General features: G+C 52.8%; 8 protein-coding genes across 8 annotated transcripts; 3 read left to right on the forward strand and 5 right to left on the reverse strand.

Moving 5' to 3' along the window:
* Positions 1–1,035: 1,035 nt before the first annotated feature.
* Positions 1,036–2,416, forward strand: PSV08DRAFT_9309 (uncharacterized protein). Its single transcript, XM_014221898.2, has 2 exons — positions 1,036–1,435; positions 1,523–2,416. The coding sequence occupies exons 1-2, from the start codon at positions 1,203–1,205 to the stop codon at positions 2,319–2,321; spliced, it is 1,032 nt and encodes a 343-aa protein (XP_014077373.1). The 5' UTR covers positions 1,036–1,202; the 3' UTR covers positions 2,322–2,416.
* On the reverse strand, positions 2,409–3,755 carry PSV08DRAFT_227995 (uncharacterized protein; the record flags this gene model as incomplete). Its single annotated transcript, XM_014221897.1, has 1 exon — positions 2,409–3,755. The coding sequence occupies one exon, from the start codon at positions 3,753–3,755 to the stop codon at positions 2,550–2,552; it is 1,206 nt and encodes a 401-aa protein (XP_014077372.1). The 3' UTR covers positions 2,409–2,549.
* Positions 3,756–4,854: 1,099 nt separating this feature from the next.
* On the reverse strand, positions 4,855–6,714 carry PSV08DRAFT_354213 (uncharacterized protein; the record flags this gene model as incomplete). The annotated part of the gene is made up of 6 exons (XM_014221896.1): positions 4,855–5,978; positions 6,031–6,315; positions 6,368–6,454; positions 6,522–6,527; positions 6,581–6,625; positions 6,684–6,714. 6 exons carry the CDS (start codon positions 6,712–6,714, stop codon positions 4,855–4,857), a joined length of 1,578 nt encoding a protein of 525 aa, XP_014077371.1.
* A 368-nt stretch (positions 6,715–7,082) lies between these two features.
* PSV08DRAFT_228000 (uncharacterized protein) lies at positions 7,083–8,358 on the forward strand. The gene is made up of 2 exons (XM_014221895.2): positions 7,083–7,248; positions 7,515–8,358. Exons 1-2 carry the CDS (start codon positions 7,167–7,169, stop codon positions 8,162–8,164), a joined length of 732 nt encoding a protein of 243 aa, XP_014077370.1. The 5' UTR covers positions 7,083–7,166; the 3' UTR covers positions 8,165–8,358.
* On the reverse strand, positions 8,257–10,368 carry PSV08DRAFT_378733 (uncharacterized protein; the record flags this gene model as incomplete). The annotated part of the gene is made up of 1 exon (XM_014221894.2): positions 8,257–10,368. The coding sequence occupies one exon, from the start codon at positions 10,366–10,368 to the stop codon at positions 8,281–8,283; it is 2,088 nt and encodes a 695-aa protein (XP_014077369.2). The 3' UTR covers positions 8,257–8,280.
* Positions 10,369–10,700: 332 nt separating this feature from the next.
* Positions 10,701–11,560, reverse strand: PSV08DRAFT_9331 (uncharacterized protein). The gene is made up of 2 exons (XM_014221893.2): positions 11,512–11,560; positions 10,701–11,454 (listed from the first exon to the last, which is right to left on the reverse strand). The coding sequence occupies exon 2, from the start codon at positions 11,392–11,394 to the stop codon at positions 10,822–10,824; it is 573 nt and encodes a 190-aa protein (XP_014077368.1). The 5' UTR covers positions 11,395–11,454; positions 11,512–11,560; the 3' UTR covers positions 10,701–10,821.
* A 421-nt stretch (positions 11,561–11,981) lies between these two features.
* Positions 11,982–13,118, reverse strand: PSV08DRAFT_9334 (putative deacetylase LmbE-like domain-containing protein). The gene is made up of 3 exons (XM_014221892.2): positions 12,835–13,118; positions 12,668–12,770; positions 11,982–12,618 (listed from the first exon to the last, which is right to left on the reverse strand). Exons 1-3 carry the CDS (start codon positions 13,049–13,051, stop codon positions 12,099–12,101), a joined length of 840 nt encoding a protein of 279 aa, XP_014077367.1. The 5' UTR covers positions 13,052–13,118; the 3' UTR covers positions 11,982–12,098.
* Positions 13,119–13,226: 108 nt separating this feature from the next.
* PSV08DRAFT_319846 (uncharacterized protein) lies at positions 13,227–14,116 on the forward strand. The gene has a single exon (XM_014221891.2). The coding sequence runs from the start codon at positions 13,271–13,273 to the stop codon at positions 13,949–13,951; it is 681 nt and encodes a 226-aa protein (XP_014077366.1). The 5' UTR covers positions 13,227–13,270; the 3' UTR covers positions 13,952–14,116.
* The last annotated feature ends 22 nt before the right edge of the window (positions 14,117–14,138 follow it).

The following is a 14,138-nucleotide window of genomic DNA, read 5'->3' on the forward strand; positions in this document are numbered from 1 at the left end:
GGGCCCTCCCGCCTTATCACCTCAGGCCATACCAAGCACATGCACACAGTATCAAAGTGGTCAGGGCAGAACCCAGAGGCAACGAAACGAGGCTGAAGCACCCAAGGAGACGATCTCTCGTCAATCATGATCGTCCTTTAGCGATAGTTGCTAGAAAATCAACTGCCGGTGGCATGGGGTTGGTTGGGGAGACCCCAGGGATTAGGCGTCTCCAACGCACTTTGTGTTTCAGTACGTCGGAACATTCTGTAAGCACAACCCTCGGTGGCACTGGTTTAAGTCATGCACACGTAGACTCTACCTGCAAAACATAGCTTCGGCAGTTGCTTGTAACGGGGGAGAGAACCAATGTTTTGTGGGCTTTGGGAGCCAAAAGCGTTCGAGTGGTCGAATGCGAGCGTTTGTCGGTGCTACTACATTCCACCCCCCTGCTTTAAGCCGCATTCTGGGCAGCGGCAAAGAAAACTTGGCTCCAACGTTACCACTATGGATTTCGATCCTGCACATACTGCAAATCTCTAGGGTAAGTACTGTAGGATTGCATTAGCGCCGAAGGTTGATGATGGGTGGCGTGTTAGTGGAGCAACTTCTTGACGCGAAACACATGACAGATCTCCTAGAGTAAGGTGTTCCAGAAGGCCATAGCCCAAACCGGGGAGTTATGAATAAGAAGGCTTTCGTAATCATTACAAACGATTTCTACATCTTGAATAACTGCCAAGATACAGAATCCGGGGAGATAAAAACGCCCAAAGATGATCATGGAGACTATTTGTGTCAGCGGGAGTAGCAAGTCTGTGCGCAGAGGCATTGCTGGCAACTGCGCCACTGTGGTATGAATGCTCGCCAGTTGTCTCAAACTGCATTGAGACACGAATTAAGGAGAATGCAAGTGCAATCGAAAGTGCACCAAGACTATGTACGTTGAGAGTCCGCGGACGCACGACTGTCACCTCTGCCAAATGTGGAATGGCTCCCGACGTCATGGCCATTGTGGTGGAGCGAGAACATACTCTACCCCGCTACAAGTCGCATCGCGTTTTCAATTGGAAGCAAAGAATGCCATCATCGACCACAAATTACCATTTAGCCGCAGTACAGCCGTACAAGGACGACCTTATAGACTGAATTCAGGCTTTCAGTTCATCTCAAACTGCTTTTTCCATAATCCTCCTCACCACACTTAATACACACAATCGAACATGGTAATTGGAGTCGCAATCATCGGCAGCGGCATCTTCGCCAAAGAAGAGCATCTGCCAGCCATCCAAGATGCCCCCATCTTGAGTCTAAAAGCAGTCTACTCGCGCTCCCTCAAATCAGCCCAATCCCTCTCCGAAAAGCTCTCAGGCGTAGATTTATACAGCGACGACCAAGACGGCAAAAAATTCGACGACTTGCTAAAACGAGACGATATCAAAGGCGTGGTAATCGCGTAAGTACAATAACACCCCAATTGTGAACCCTTTCAATCTACCCGATTCATAATATACTAACAAACAACCCACTCCCCTCAAAAAAGACTCCCTATCCCGGCACAACCAGACTACATCAAAAAAGCCCTAGCAGCCGGGAAACACGTCTTCGCAGAGAAACCCATAGCCAAGGACCTCAGCACCGCCTCCTCCCTCCTCGCCTGGACTTCCAACCCCGCAAACACATCCGCCACCTATACCGTTGCCGAAAACTTCCGCTTCATCGACTCCTACATCTGGGCCTCGCAGCAGCTCGCCTCTCTCGGCCGTGTGCTCAGTTTCCGCGTTCGCGTCATGTTCCCCGTCCCCGTGGGCAGCAAGTACTACGAGACGGCGTGGCGCAAGAAGCCCGAGCACCAAGGCGGCTTCGTCCTCGACGGCGGCGTGCACTTTGTAGCTGCAACACGCTTGCTGCTGCAAGGTGCCGGGCAAAAGGTTAAGAGGGTGAGTGCGTTTACCGCGCAGTTGCAGGAACATCTTCCGCCTGTGGATACGCTGAATGCGGTTTTGCAGCTCGAAAATGGGAGTTCCGGTACGCTGTCTATTTCGGTGGGGAGTACGGATCAGGGGGCTGAGTATGTGGTTGCGTGTGAGAAGGGCGTGGTGACGGTTTCGCGGGGTAAGGTGGTGATTAAGAGGCAAGGAAAGGATGACGAGGCGAAAGAGTTCCCGGATGAGGGCAATGGCGTCAAGCAGGAGATTAAGGCTTGGGCGAAGAGTCTGGAGGACGGGAAGCGGAATGAGATGCAGAGTCCGGAGGAGGCATTGAAGGATCTGGAGATTTTAGAGAGTTGCTTGAAGAGTGGGGAGCAGGCTGGGACACCGATTGATGTTAAGCAGCAGTAAGGGGGGGGGGGGAAGGCAACTCGATTCTTGCGGTGATGGAAGTGTTCAGAGTAAAACTTTGTGTAGATGGTCTGTCATCAAATCAATATGTCCAAATCCTTATTTGAGATTGCTACTAACCAATTACATTTTCCAAGAAGCCGTTTATCACTTATGTATAATTCTAACAACGTTTTTTGTTTGAAAACTCCACAGTACTAACCATCAGCATCACACACACTCCCAACCTCAACTCATAAGCCCATGCACCTGCTCCCCACTCAACGTCGCCCTCGCAGCCGGCCGCTTCCCCGCCATCTTCTTCGACGTGGGCACACTCGTCCTCCTCCCACCACCACCACCACCACCACCGCCATTCCCCCTCGCCATCTGCGCCTCAACCGCAGCCTCATGCTCAATCTTACTCACCGCCCTCGTAATCGCCATACTATACCCGCCAATCCAATCGCTCCAGCTCTGCTTCCCCCCACGATTATCCACCGCGACTTCGAGATTCGAACTCATACTGCGCTGGGGCCGCGTCGTTGATGCCGATGGTCGTGTATCTTGCGTTGTGCGAGCAGCAGCAGCAGCAGCACGGCGCTGTTCGAGAAAGGAGCGAGCGACGTTTTGGGCGGCTGAGACGCCCGATTTGATTGTTTGGACGTCTTCGAGGTTGACTGAGGCGGGGATCGGGATGCGGTAGCTGCCACTGAGAGTTACTTGTCGCTCGGTGCCTCCTCCGTTGCTTGCGCGTCGTGGGATTTCCTCGACGTACTCGGTCTCGTCGGACCGGGCCCGTCGGGTCTTGGGGCGGTAGTGCTCGAGGTCTTGACGGGCGACTTCGAGTTCGCCTTCTAGACGGACGAGTTCTTCGTCTGCGTCTTCTTCGTCGTTGTCGGCAACTTCTTGGCCTCTTGCATTGTTGACGCTTGCGTCGCTTGTGTTGGTGTTGGTGCGAGTGAGTTGGACAGTGGATGAAGCCTTTCGTCCTTTGCCTCGTCGGCGGGGTGAACGGCCTCCACGAGCGTCTGAAGTTGCACCTGTCTTGTACAATTCCTCAACCTTTGCTTCTAACTCCCTGACTCGTGCCTTTAGGGCTTCAAGCTCGGAGGAAGGAGGGCTCCCTTTCGATATGCTGGTACGAGTAGGGGACGCGGGGGCGTTAATAGGGGTTGAGGTCGGACTTTTGTTGAGTTTTCTGGGCTTTCTTCTTGGAGTCTTTGCTTCAGCTGCAGCTGTATCAACTGAAGGTCGAACTACTGCCGCTGTAGTTTTCTTTGAAGGTGAAGTCGATGCTCTCGCTACTTTCCCTTTTGGCAAAACGACACCTCCCGCGGAGCCAGCCCTTCCTTGCTCAGCCTGGCTGGGCGGAGTGCCTTTCCGGGACCTCGTCTGCTTTGCGGGCGCTGCTGGCTTTGCACTTGGCCCTGGTGATGCGGACTTGGAACCCATGATGCTGCTTGTCGTCTCTATCCCTCTGACGCAGTACTAGTGTACATCAACACAAATAGACTTTCAATTCAGGGTTCAAACACAAGACAAGCAGGGGGTCCTTGATGTCGTTGAATTGAAAACACCACTCAAATATACATGGTTCTGGTACAAAGGGGCTGCGTGATGAATTGCAGTTGTGGGGAATGTTAGGCAATGGAGTTGGTGATTCGGTTGCTATTAAAGCAGGATGTCAGAGTTGGAACACAGACTCAGCACATCTGACGTATGGTGGCGGACAGACCAGGATCATGCATGATTGAACCCTGTCGGATAGCGGCGATCATCGTGCCTTAGTGCTACGACTCAACGTTACCTGCAAACCACCTCACCTAAACCATTACAATTACATCTGTAGAGTTTAGTGGGGTCGTACCATTCTTTGGTAGGGGGTTTATCTGTGTCCAATTGCTTAACATGGCCATCTCGATCGTCTGCAGACCTAAGGCAGCATGCACGCAATGTTTCCAAACCTAAACACAAACAAGCTCGAAATGATGCGTCCGAGTGGAGTGGATGACCCTTTCATAATCTAGTCGCAGCTAAATACATGTTTGCACACTCTTCTCATGTCATACCGAACAAAAAGATCCATCATAGGAAACCGACTAGTGAGCATAGCTCATCCATACCAACAGTCGAACTGCATGCAAGGGGAATATTGGGGAAAATATGGCATGCCCTGTGTTCTACCGGATCCGCAGGGTCCAAGAGGAAAGACCAATACTTTTGTAGACGAGAAGCGTCAAGGGGATAACGTCGTTATCGGGCGTAAAGGAAAGAAAGCTCATAATACGTCCCAGCGGTTGAGCAGCCACGGGGCGCCTTGTAAATCGCGCTTGAATGAACAAGGCCGTCGAAGCATAAGGCAAAAGACCATGTAGTGCACGGATGCAACAAATACCGAAGGACCGCCCAACAAATCATAGCTGCGGTAGACAGCACAGGCCGAGAAAGCAAAGGACTCCACCACGCCGTTTTAAATGCGCTGCGATCATCCGGATATAATATCAGGGCCAGACGGAATGACGGGCCAGCCTTAGACAGTGGATACGCCTACCTAAGACGCAATTGCGCGAGCTGGCGCGCCTCCACCGCGGCGGTTGTTCTTGACGTTCTTAGTCGGCTTGGTGACGGTGCTCCAGCCATCCTCATCCATGGTCTCGGTGGTGGTAGCTGGCGTAGCAGGTGTGTTGGATTGTCTCCTCCATGAACCTGCCTCAGACTTTGGTGGGTCACGGACAACCTCTTGCGGCTTGACAGCCTTGTCTTGAACAATCTCACCCTGAGCGTCCTCGTCTTGACCAGCCGAGTTGCCCTCATCAACACGCTGGAGAATCTCAAAGTTGGCCTTGGGCTTTTCCTCTGTGCTGTTCTCGTCCTTCCTGGTAGGGGTAGGCTGTGCTGAATCTTTGGGTGCGGCCTTCTCGGCAGCTTCCTTTGCCTTGCGCTCTTCCTTAGCCTTCTCATCGGCCTCCTTCTTCTGGCGGAGAGCCAACTGCCTCTTCTCTTCAACCTCCCTTTCGCGCGCAGCAGTGTCAATGGGACGGGCAGCACCGAAGGGGTTGGGCTTGTCTGAAGGAGTGGAGGATTCGGGACCTGGCTGGGCCTCGGAGACTGTTCGCTTGGCCAGGTTCAGGCGGGGTCGGCCTGCAGGCGCAGCAGGCGCAGGTGCTGGCGAAGATGGTGTGCTGACATCGGGTGTCGATGTAGGTGATTTGACTGGTGCATCGGGGCGCATACGGGACCGCCACTGATTGTCGGCCTCTGCAGCAGTAGGCTGCCTTTCAACATGCGGCCTCTCCTGGAACTCACGACGGGATCCGCGTGAGCCTTCAGTGCCTTGACCTTCACCCCAAGCTGGGGACTGTCTGCGTCCCTCACGGGGTGTTCCTTCGAAGCCTCGCGTGCGGCCGCTCTCACTGGGAGAAGGCGCAGCAGCTGGCGAGAGAGGGCCGCGGCGCTCCCAGTTACCGAAATCACGAGACTTACCGTCACTCTCGAATGGAGGTGGGCGGCGACGTTCGCTGCGTTCGCCGCCAGCATCTGATCCTGCGTCGAAGCCACGGTCGCGACCGGCGCCGAAACCACCACGTCCGGAGTTGCTGCGCTGGCCTGGAAGGTCGGGGAGTGGTCCCTTGCGAGTCCAGTCCGAGATGTCGCGGGCCTCTGGGCGGTCCTTGGCTATTATGATGTTAGTAAGTTTTCCAGATGGTGGAGTGGGTGTGCAGCGTACGAGGCTCAGCAACGCTGACGCGGATATTTCTGCCCTGGAATGATGTGCCAGAGAGATCAAGAGCCTTCTTCAGTCCATCTACACTGCCAAACTCAACATATCCAAAGCCCTTTGGCTTTCGGTCCAGCTTGTCCTCGACAATGCGTACATTGGTGACTTCGCAGCCGGCGAAGAAGTCGGTTACGTCACCCTCGGTGGCGTCGAAGGAGAGGTTGCCCAAGTGAGCGGTGTACGGGGGCTTGGAGGGGAGAGGAAGAGCCTCGCGAGTTGCGAATCCGCGGTCAGCTACAAGAGTTATTAGCGCATGCAGGACAAAGTCTTGCAGACGTTTACACACCAAAGCTACCACCGCGGTCACCACTGAAGCCACCTCCAGATCCGAATGTGGGCCTGTCGCCTCCATATCCGGAGCGGCCGCCAGCACCTACGACAACGTTAGCGTGCGGAATGAGGCATATTTGCGCCGCGAGTGTCGGCGGGGTATATTTTACCAGTGCCTGGAAAAGTTAGTACTCGAGGTTGCTGCAAAGTGCGATATGGCGAAACTCACCTGGCATTGGCGCATCCTCCATCTCGTCAGCCCATGATCCCAGCGCTGTGTTCAGTCAGTCCTCTGTGGCGCCTGGGGCCGGTCGGTGAAGGAGGGGGCGTACTCTGATCTCCCAGGAAGTCTCCCAGGGACATCTTCTGCTGTTCCTTCTTCTTGGGCGCTGCAAAAAACCACCGTTAGCCATTTGCGTCTCTTCTGTCGTCGCAGTACAAAGCGGGGCAAAAAAAGCCGGCTCGCGAGCGACGGCCGCACTTTGCGCAGCCCAAGGCGACTCACCCATGATTGCGGGTTAGCAGACTACGCGCGTAAGGATTTTTTCCGCGCGCTGTCTGGTTCGAGTGCTAAGAGCGTCTTCTACTCTGGGTCGGGGTTGTTCTTCTGGCTGCGGGGGTGTGTCCGTAGTTTCGTGTGTGGGGTGAGTTCTTCTTTCCCGAACGGAAATCTTAAGCTGTGCGTCCGTTGGGCCTCGCTTATGTCATCCCAAAATCCATTTCACATCCATGCAACTGCGCATGCCGCTTCTAGATCCCTACTGTCTCGCCTTGCCCTGCATCGCCTCCTTGTGTGTCGCATTCATGCAAGAGTGATGACCAGCAAATATGACCCAGCCCAGGTCACACAGCCTCTCGAGGTTGCCAGACAGGCCGCCTTGGTCGGTGGAGCCTCAGGTACGTATTTGGTCGACTCATATCTTGACGTAATCGTCGCCTGTTGTACGCTTGCGATTTTGCCATTGTGGCTGTCCTGTCAGACATTGAGACACGAACTATCCCTTGGGATTTTCGCATTGCCATTTCCCTTGCTTTATGCATACACATTATCCACAGATCGGGAAAATGACACAAATATCATGTTTTGCTTTTCTTCTCTACCATTCAACCTAGTTCTAGCCCAACTCTATTTAGGGAAATGCGCAACAGCTAATCTAGTACAGCAATCCCCGGTACGGTAATCGGTGCTTTATACGGCACAGTCCGCACTCAGACACCCGTCTTGTTTTCCATCGCCTCAGGAGCTCAATGGTTTGCTCTTGGATCCACATTCTGGGGCTTCCGCACCTCACTCCTCAACCAGAATGGCCTCCTAAACTGGTGGAACCTTACTCGAGGTGCCCCCATCTATCCTCGTGATGACCTAAATCCATCTCCCTCGGACAAAGTCCGGGCCTCTACCATTGCCGGAGGATCAACCGGCTTCACTCTTGGTTTCTTGTTTCGAGGTCCCCGTAACGTTATCCCAGGAACTCTAGTGTTCAGTCTAGTAGGCTGGCTCGGACAGTGCGGGTACAACTACCTGGATGCGAGAAACTCTGGTCAACTTCAGGAGCTGGCCGAATTAAGAGCTAAGGGTGAGGAAAGGCCAAAAGAGTCGCTAATGCACAAGATTGCAAAGAGCAGGTGGAGTCCAATGCAAGTCTTGACCGATGAGGATTACGAGAAGATGATGCAGGAGAAGTTGTTGAGGGTTGAAGCGGATATTGCTATGATCGATGATAAGATTGCCGCACTGAGGAAACAGGCGGTTGAAAAGGAGGCGCAACATCAGATCAAGCATGTGCATGAGCAGGACAAGATTTCAAAATGAAACACTTATTTCCCTTCAGGTCTTTGATTACCTGACTTGGCCTCATAATGTAAGATACTTCGAATTGGAAAATTGGAAAACAGTACTTTTGCCAAGAGATCTACACTTCCTTACTTTCATTTCTCAGCACCACCTTGATTAACCGATGGTACCACATCTCCTACAGCTGCTTCTTGCACAGTATCTTGTGCTGCACTCTCTTTCTTCTCTTCTGCTGCACCTTTCTGTGTCTCTTTTGGCACACTTTCTTGCACCTTTGCCACGCCACCATTACCACCCGCAGACTTCACACCCTCGCCCTTCCCCTCTCCTGCTCCTTGTCCCCGCGCCTCCCCAGCCCTCGCCCCGTACACTGCCCACCCCAGCATCCCTCCCATCCTAACCTTTGGTTTGCTCTCCTTCCATCTCGCAACCGTAGTACTCTTCCTTTTCTCACCTGCTAGCCACACCAGCGTTGGCGGTAGATTATCTTGGTCGCGGAGTGCATATAGGGAGCTCCCACCGCCTCTTAGACACGGTACGATAGTTGGAGGTATAGATAGAGAGTAGGTAGAGTTGACAGGAGAGTCCTGAGTGCGAGATTGAGTCGAGGAAGAAAGAGGGGAGACGCAGGGCATACAAGACATGTTACAGAGAGGTCGTGGCTGTGTATGTGTAGCTGCGTAAGTGGCTGTCTGGGATGGAGGTGCTCCATTGCCGTTGCTGGAGGAGCTTCTTGTCGTTTGTGATGTAGCAGTTGTGCGAGAAAGGTTCTTGGGGAGGCGCGCAGTACCTTGTGCCCTGCACATTGTTCGGGCTATGTGGGTTGGGTCTGGGATTCGGACTGGTGAGTCTTCACTGTCACTGGTAGATTTGGAGTCGGGTCGGTGACATGTGAGTAGTAGCTGTTTGAATAATAAGCCATATCCAATAGGTGCTTGGCTAGTTCCGGCACCGCCTCTGAGCATGGTAATGTTTTCGTCGTTAGAAGCGAGCTCGTGCGTAATTCGTTCATTTTTGCGAGAAGTTTCATCATTCAAACTTATAGGCATAGTGCCGTAGATTTCATTCCGACTACATGGCCTTGAGATGCGTGATCGAGGTGCTTGTAGTGCTGGAGATTTTCGCGCATGCATGTTGCTTTCATACAACTGCTCTTCAATACTTGTTTGTTGCTGCGCTCTCGACCGTTTGGGAACGACGTGCCCACCTACGACCAGTGTATGCTCTACGACAACATTGCCATGCCTACTCTGCTCTGGGAACAGCTTATGAACATCGCTTACTAGTGCCGGACTAGGACTGTTTCCGTAGAAAACCGTCTCAGAGAAATCTGTATATCGATTTCGCTCCTCTTGCTGTTTCACAGTGAATGCAAATTCTGCAAGGGGGCTTGATATCCCAGCGTCTATAGCGGCAAGGTGGTCCTTCACTTCTTTCTTGTGAACATATGGATATGCCTTTGAATCGGGTAAGCCATGTAGATAATGCAATTTGGGACTGGTTCTCACGTCGTTGGAGGCACTTCCGCTAGAGGAGACTGAGACGTGTCCTGGTGGTTGGAATGCTGGGCGGGCAGAGGGCGGGTTGAGGATATTGTTTACAGCGCCTGGGCGCGGTACGGGAAGCGCTGCTCTCCTGGGTGGGTTACCGATCCTCTCTGCTGCAACCTCAGGAGGCACGATACGTGGCCCTTCATCAGACGAGGTACTAGGTCTATGGAAGAACTCTGGTTTGGAAGACCCTATTTCTGTGAAATCTTCAGGTGTCGATTTCTGTCGAAAACCCATTTTGATATGCGAAAAAGGGCTCTTCGACCGACAGTCCTTACAGGGCTCGCTGGAGCTGGGTCTGGATGATCGCATACCGCAAAAGGTGCATCGAGAACGCTCAATGCTTGAAAACGAGTGGTACTTGGTCCTGTGATACGGACATGGCTGCTCAGGTTCACCTCGGGAAGGCTGGTGTAGCTTTGGAGTCAGGCTTCGTTTTTCTGTAGCTTGAGCAACATTGGTACCCGGGCGTGCAAGTGGTTGAATTGGTGCAAGGGCGGTTATCGGTTGTGGAGCTTGATCTTGCTTTAGAGTTGTATCCCGCAACTGTAAGACTGACATGAAAGTATCCAAGCCTGAAGAAAGGCGTCTTCTCAAAGTAGCAGGTCGTTGAGGGACCGGATGCTGTAATTTAGGCGAGATAGGCCGACTGGTAGGCTTAGGATTTACCATATCCAATCTTCTCGTAAGTCAGACAAGTCAACGCCGAGAATTTGTGAACAAGGATAATATCAAGTGTAGTTACAACACTTGTTTTGAAATGTGCCTGATTTCCGAAACTTTCTCGCCAAATGTCCGTGAAATATATGTAAATGTATGGAATTGAGCACTATACGCATCTTGCTAACAACCATCGGCCGATTGTGAATTTTGATGACACGCATGACGTGTAAAGTGACGAAGCGATTGACGAACGATGTGTGAAGAACGGTCGTGACAAGTACGAATGAAAAGAAGCGCTAGTAGTACAACAGCTTCGATGCTCAAACGGCGGTATTGTGCCGCGGTTTTTTGTTCGAAGATGACGAGAAATGGGCATCATCCTGAGTTGCTGCATAGAGTATAGTTGTTCCCAACCACCTCTGTGACAGTGCAAATCGAACAATACAAGTGGCTTTGGACGATTCAGTACCTAGATAAATGCTCTTCTTCATGCCAGTCACTGAATTCTTGCATGTGATTGCAGTCGGACATACGGTCCTTCATGTAGGTCCAGTCGTCCTCATCGTCGAAGTACTGAGGCTGGTGGTTTCGCGGCATGTTAGGAGAGCATGCAGTACACATGCCATGGCGACCGATCTGATCAGTTAATCGCCGACATTGAGCACAGAGTACGTGCACCCTATTACAGACTCTGAGATGCACACCTGGAGTATACAGCGCACTGTTTACCCCGCATTTCAGGCATAGTCTTGAACTCGCCAACGTCCCACTGCGACACCATTTCCCCTTCCTCATACTGTCCTCAAAGCTAGCCCAGCTCCAGAAATTCAGGCAACCCTTACAAGCATATAGCTGACTCGACTTTGCCCATGCGCTGTCTTCAGCGACCAGAAGCTCGTTGTGCGTTGGCGCAGGAATGAGGAATCTGAAGTAGCGGGATGTGGAAGCCAGGTTGACTCTTTCGCGGATGTCAAGGAGCTTGATGATTTCTGAATGAAGCTCCACTGGCAGGCGAAGGATGGGTGCTGTGAGCATAGTATGTACACCAGCACCCGGAACCCTTCGGGTTAGGCTACGGTCGTAGGAGTGTGCTTTCTGAAGCCCGATGCGTCAGTCGAGAGTGTCAAGCCACCCATTCATCTAGTAGCTTACTGCTGGAGTTTGCAGACTGTGGCGGTGTTGTCAACGCTTGAGTCGGCGTCCCTTGATACCCGATGTCCGATCCACGTGAACAGGAGCAATTCCGAGGCAGGGCACTGTACCTCCTTTCTATGTAATGGACTGTACGGTTTCAGTTGGTGCGCGAAAAAGATGGATAGTCCGAGATATGGTATAGGATTAGGGAAGCTGAGAGCATATTTGAATTTGCACTTCTTGTGTAGCGGAGGACTGTCCCAGCAACACGGAACCATGAAGCCGCGCACCCGCGAGCGCGCCGGAGCGCACCAAGGGTGGAGCCTTCACCCGCGGCTTAAGTTCCGTGTTCCGACTTGCCTGTCTTGGTAGTGACACAAATTCAGGGCCTCTGATATTCTGCCTGGGCGTTCGCTCCTTGTTTGTCGGCAAAACATTGCATGCACTGTCGCGTAACCAACGTATAGGATCAGTGGCCGAAAATCAGCGCTCCATGCACACCCTGGTCGGTCAATGGGCCGATTATGTCGGACCACGACTGGTATTATACTGATTCAAGTCTTTGTTCGATTTCTTGTGGCTGGCGGACATGGCCAAGACCAGCATTAGAGAGTCTTTTCGAGTTTCAGGTCGTTCAACACCATGTAGCGTGATAGGGTAATCCAGCCCCAACGGAACCAGCGCATCTGGCTCTCATGCGCAGTAGTCATGGCCTTCTGAGCCGTCCTGTAACCGATCGGTGAGCTGGCAAACAGGAGCGGAGTTGGGAACCCCCCCAGCTGCTTCTTTTGCAGCATTGCGCCAATTATGGTAGCAGGGGCGTCGAACAAGCCGAGGTATTTGCGAAAGATTGGAATGGTCGTAAGCGTGTACAGCTTGACGGGACACTCCCAGCCACTGTGACGGTGCATGAGCGCCTTGAGGAAGCTGTGGGCTCCGGCATGGAGCGATTTGTGATTGGGGTGGCCGGAGATGCCGTGTGCGTCAAATGTGACGATGGCGTCGATGGTGGCCTGCGGTGCTTCCCTGGAAGAAACCGAAGACATGTCTGGGGCAAAGGCCGTGGTAAGCAGGTTGGAGATTAGACGAGGGTGCCATGTTACGGTCATGGAGTCGGGGAAGTTCCTGCATGACAATCAGTCAGGTGTACGATGTTAGCCCTTGCAGCGCATACTTGTCCTCGACGACAAGAATATCATCTTCGCTTCCAATGCCCAATTGCAGCCCGCTCTTGACTAGCTCTTTCTTGCGCACGTGGCCCAACCCGTCGGCGTCGCCTGTTATATGGCTGGCATTAGTGGCGGCCCTTTGAGAAGATGTGGGGAGAGGCGTCAACCATACCACTGCTCAAACACAGAATCTTGACGTGATTTCCATGTTCTGGACGCGTCAATGCAAGCAGAGCCGGGGCAAAGAACATGGCCTCGTCATCTGGATGCGCTATGAGGAGCAAAATGCGTTTGTTATGCAGGGTGGGGAAGGATGTACTGAGCGTGCTGGTGTACATCCAGAAGGCGAAGATGAGGAGGGGCACCGATGCCCAGACGGTCCAATTCATAGCCAACCAAACTTTCAACAGTGTGCTAGATAGAGTATCGAATGATTTGAGAATGCTGCCGAGTTCATGGTTGGGGCAAGGTTGACTGTAAGAGGCCACTGGCGGTTCTGGCACGCGCTTTGACCCACGTCATCTTCGACATTGCGAGGAGCCGCACACGCGACATTCCCCTTGCATCCCCAATTCATTTCATCAGCCTATTGTTCTACCCTACCCACCATGTCCAACAGGAAAGAGCGACGCGCTAAGGGTACCTCATTCAACGCAAAAGCCACTGGAGGCGGACTGCAGCCTTCGACGGAGATTGACCAAGATGGAGTCGAGATGATTCTTCGGCATCCGGACTTCTCCAAACCCAAGGGCAAGACCCTTTTCGACTTGGCCGAAGAGAGACAGCGAGAACTAGACGAATTAAACCCTGCCAGGAAGGCCGCTAGGGCAGCCGCTATGGCATCAAGACCCGTCGGCGACGATCAAGGGCCCCCCGTCGGACCTTTGGGCGACTCGGTCCTCTACTCCGTCTCTATGGCAGCACTGCACCTCACCCTCGACGTCCTCGTATACAACCAGTACAGGGAAGACATCATATGGCCTGAGATTATCTGGAGAGCGGCTACGGCCTGGCCCATATTCGCTGTTCTGGTCTACCTTACCCACGTCGACATTTCCTTCCGCTTTCCCAAGGTTCGAGACGTGGTCTTCTTCGCTGGCTCCATTGCTGCAGGCTTCTACTTGGTGTACTCAGGGAACCAACACGGATACTTTTACGTCATGAAGTCGGCTCCTCCAGTGGGCACTCTCTGGATTTGGAGCGTGGTGGAGATGAGCTTGCCTTTTGCGGCTACGAGTGCGCTCGCTGTCTTCGGGTACGTTTATTGGAACGGGTTTCAATTATTCTGAGTGGTTCTTGAGATGAACACGAGGCGGCATAATAGAATGAGGGGCAAGATTTAGTACAACATGCTCTGGATAATGAATAAGAGACGGGCGTCCTGTTCTCAAGCAGTAGGGTTCCCTCACGTGAGGGCCTACGCGCGTCCCAGTTGAGCTCATATAGCCTTGGCTGCAACTTCGGTTGTGCGATTAG

The sequence above is a fragment of the Bipolaris maydis genome (assembly GCF_028858645.1).
Source record: "Bipolaris maydis strain C4 unplaced genomic scaffold PSV08scaffold_11, whole genome shotgun sequence".
In the NCBI taxonomy this organism is placed as follows: Eukaryota; Fungi; Ascomycota; class Dothideomycetes; order Pleosporales; family Pleosporaceae; genus Bipolaris; species Bipolaris maydis.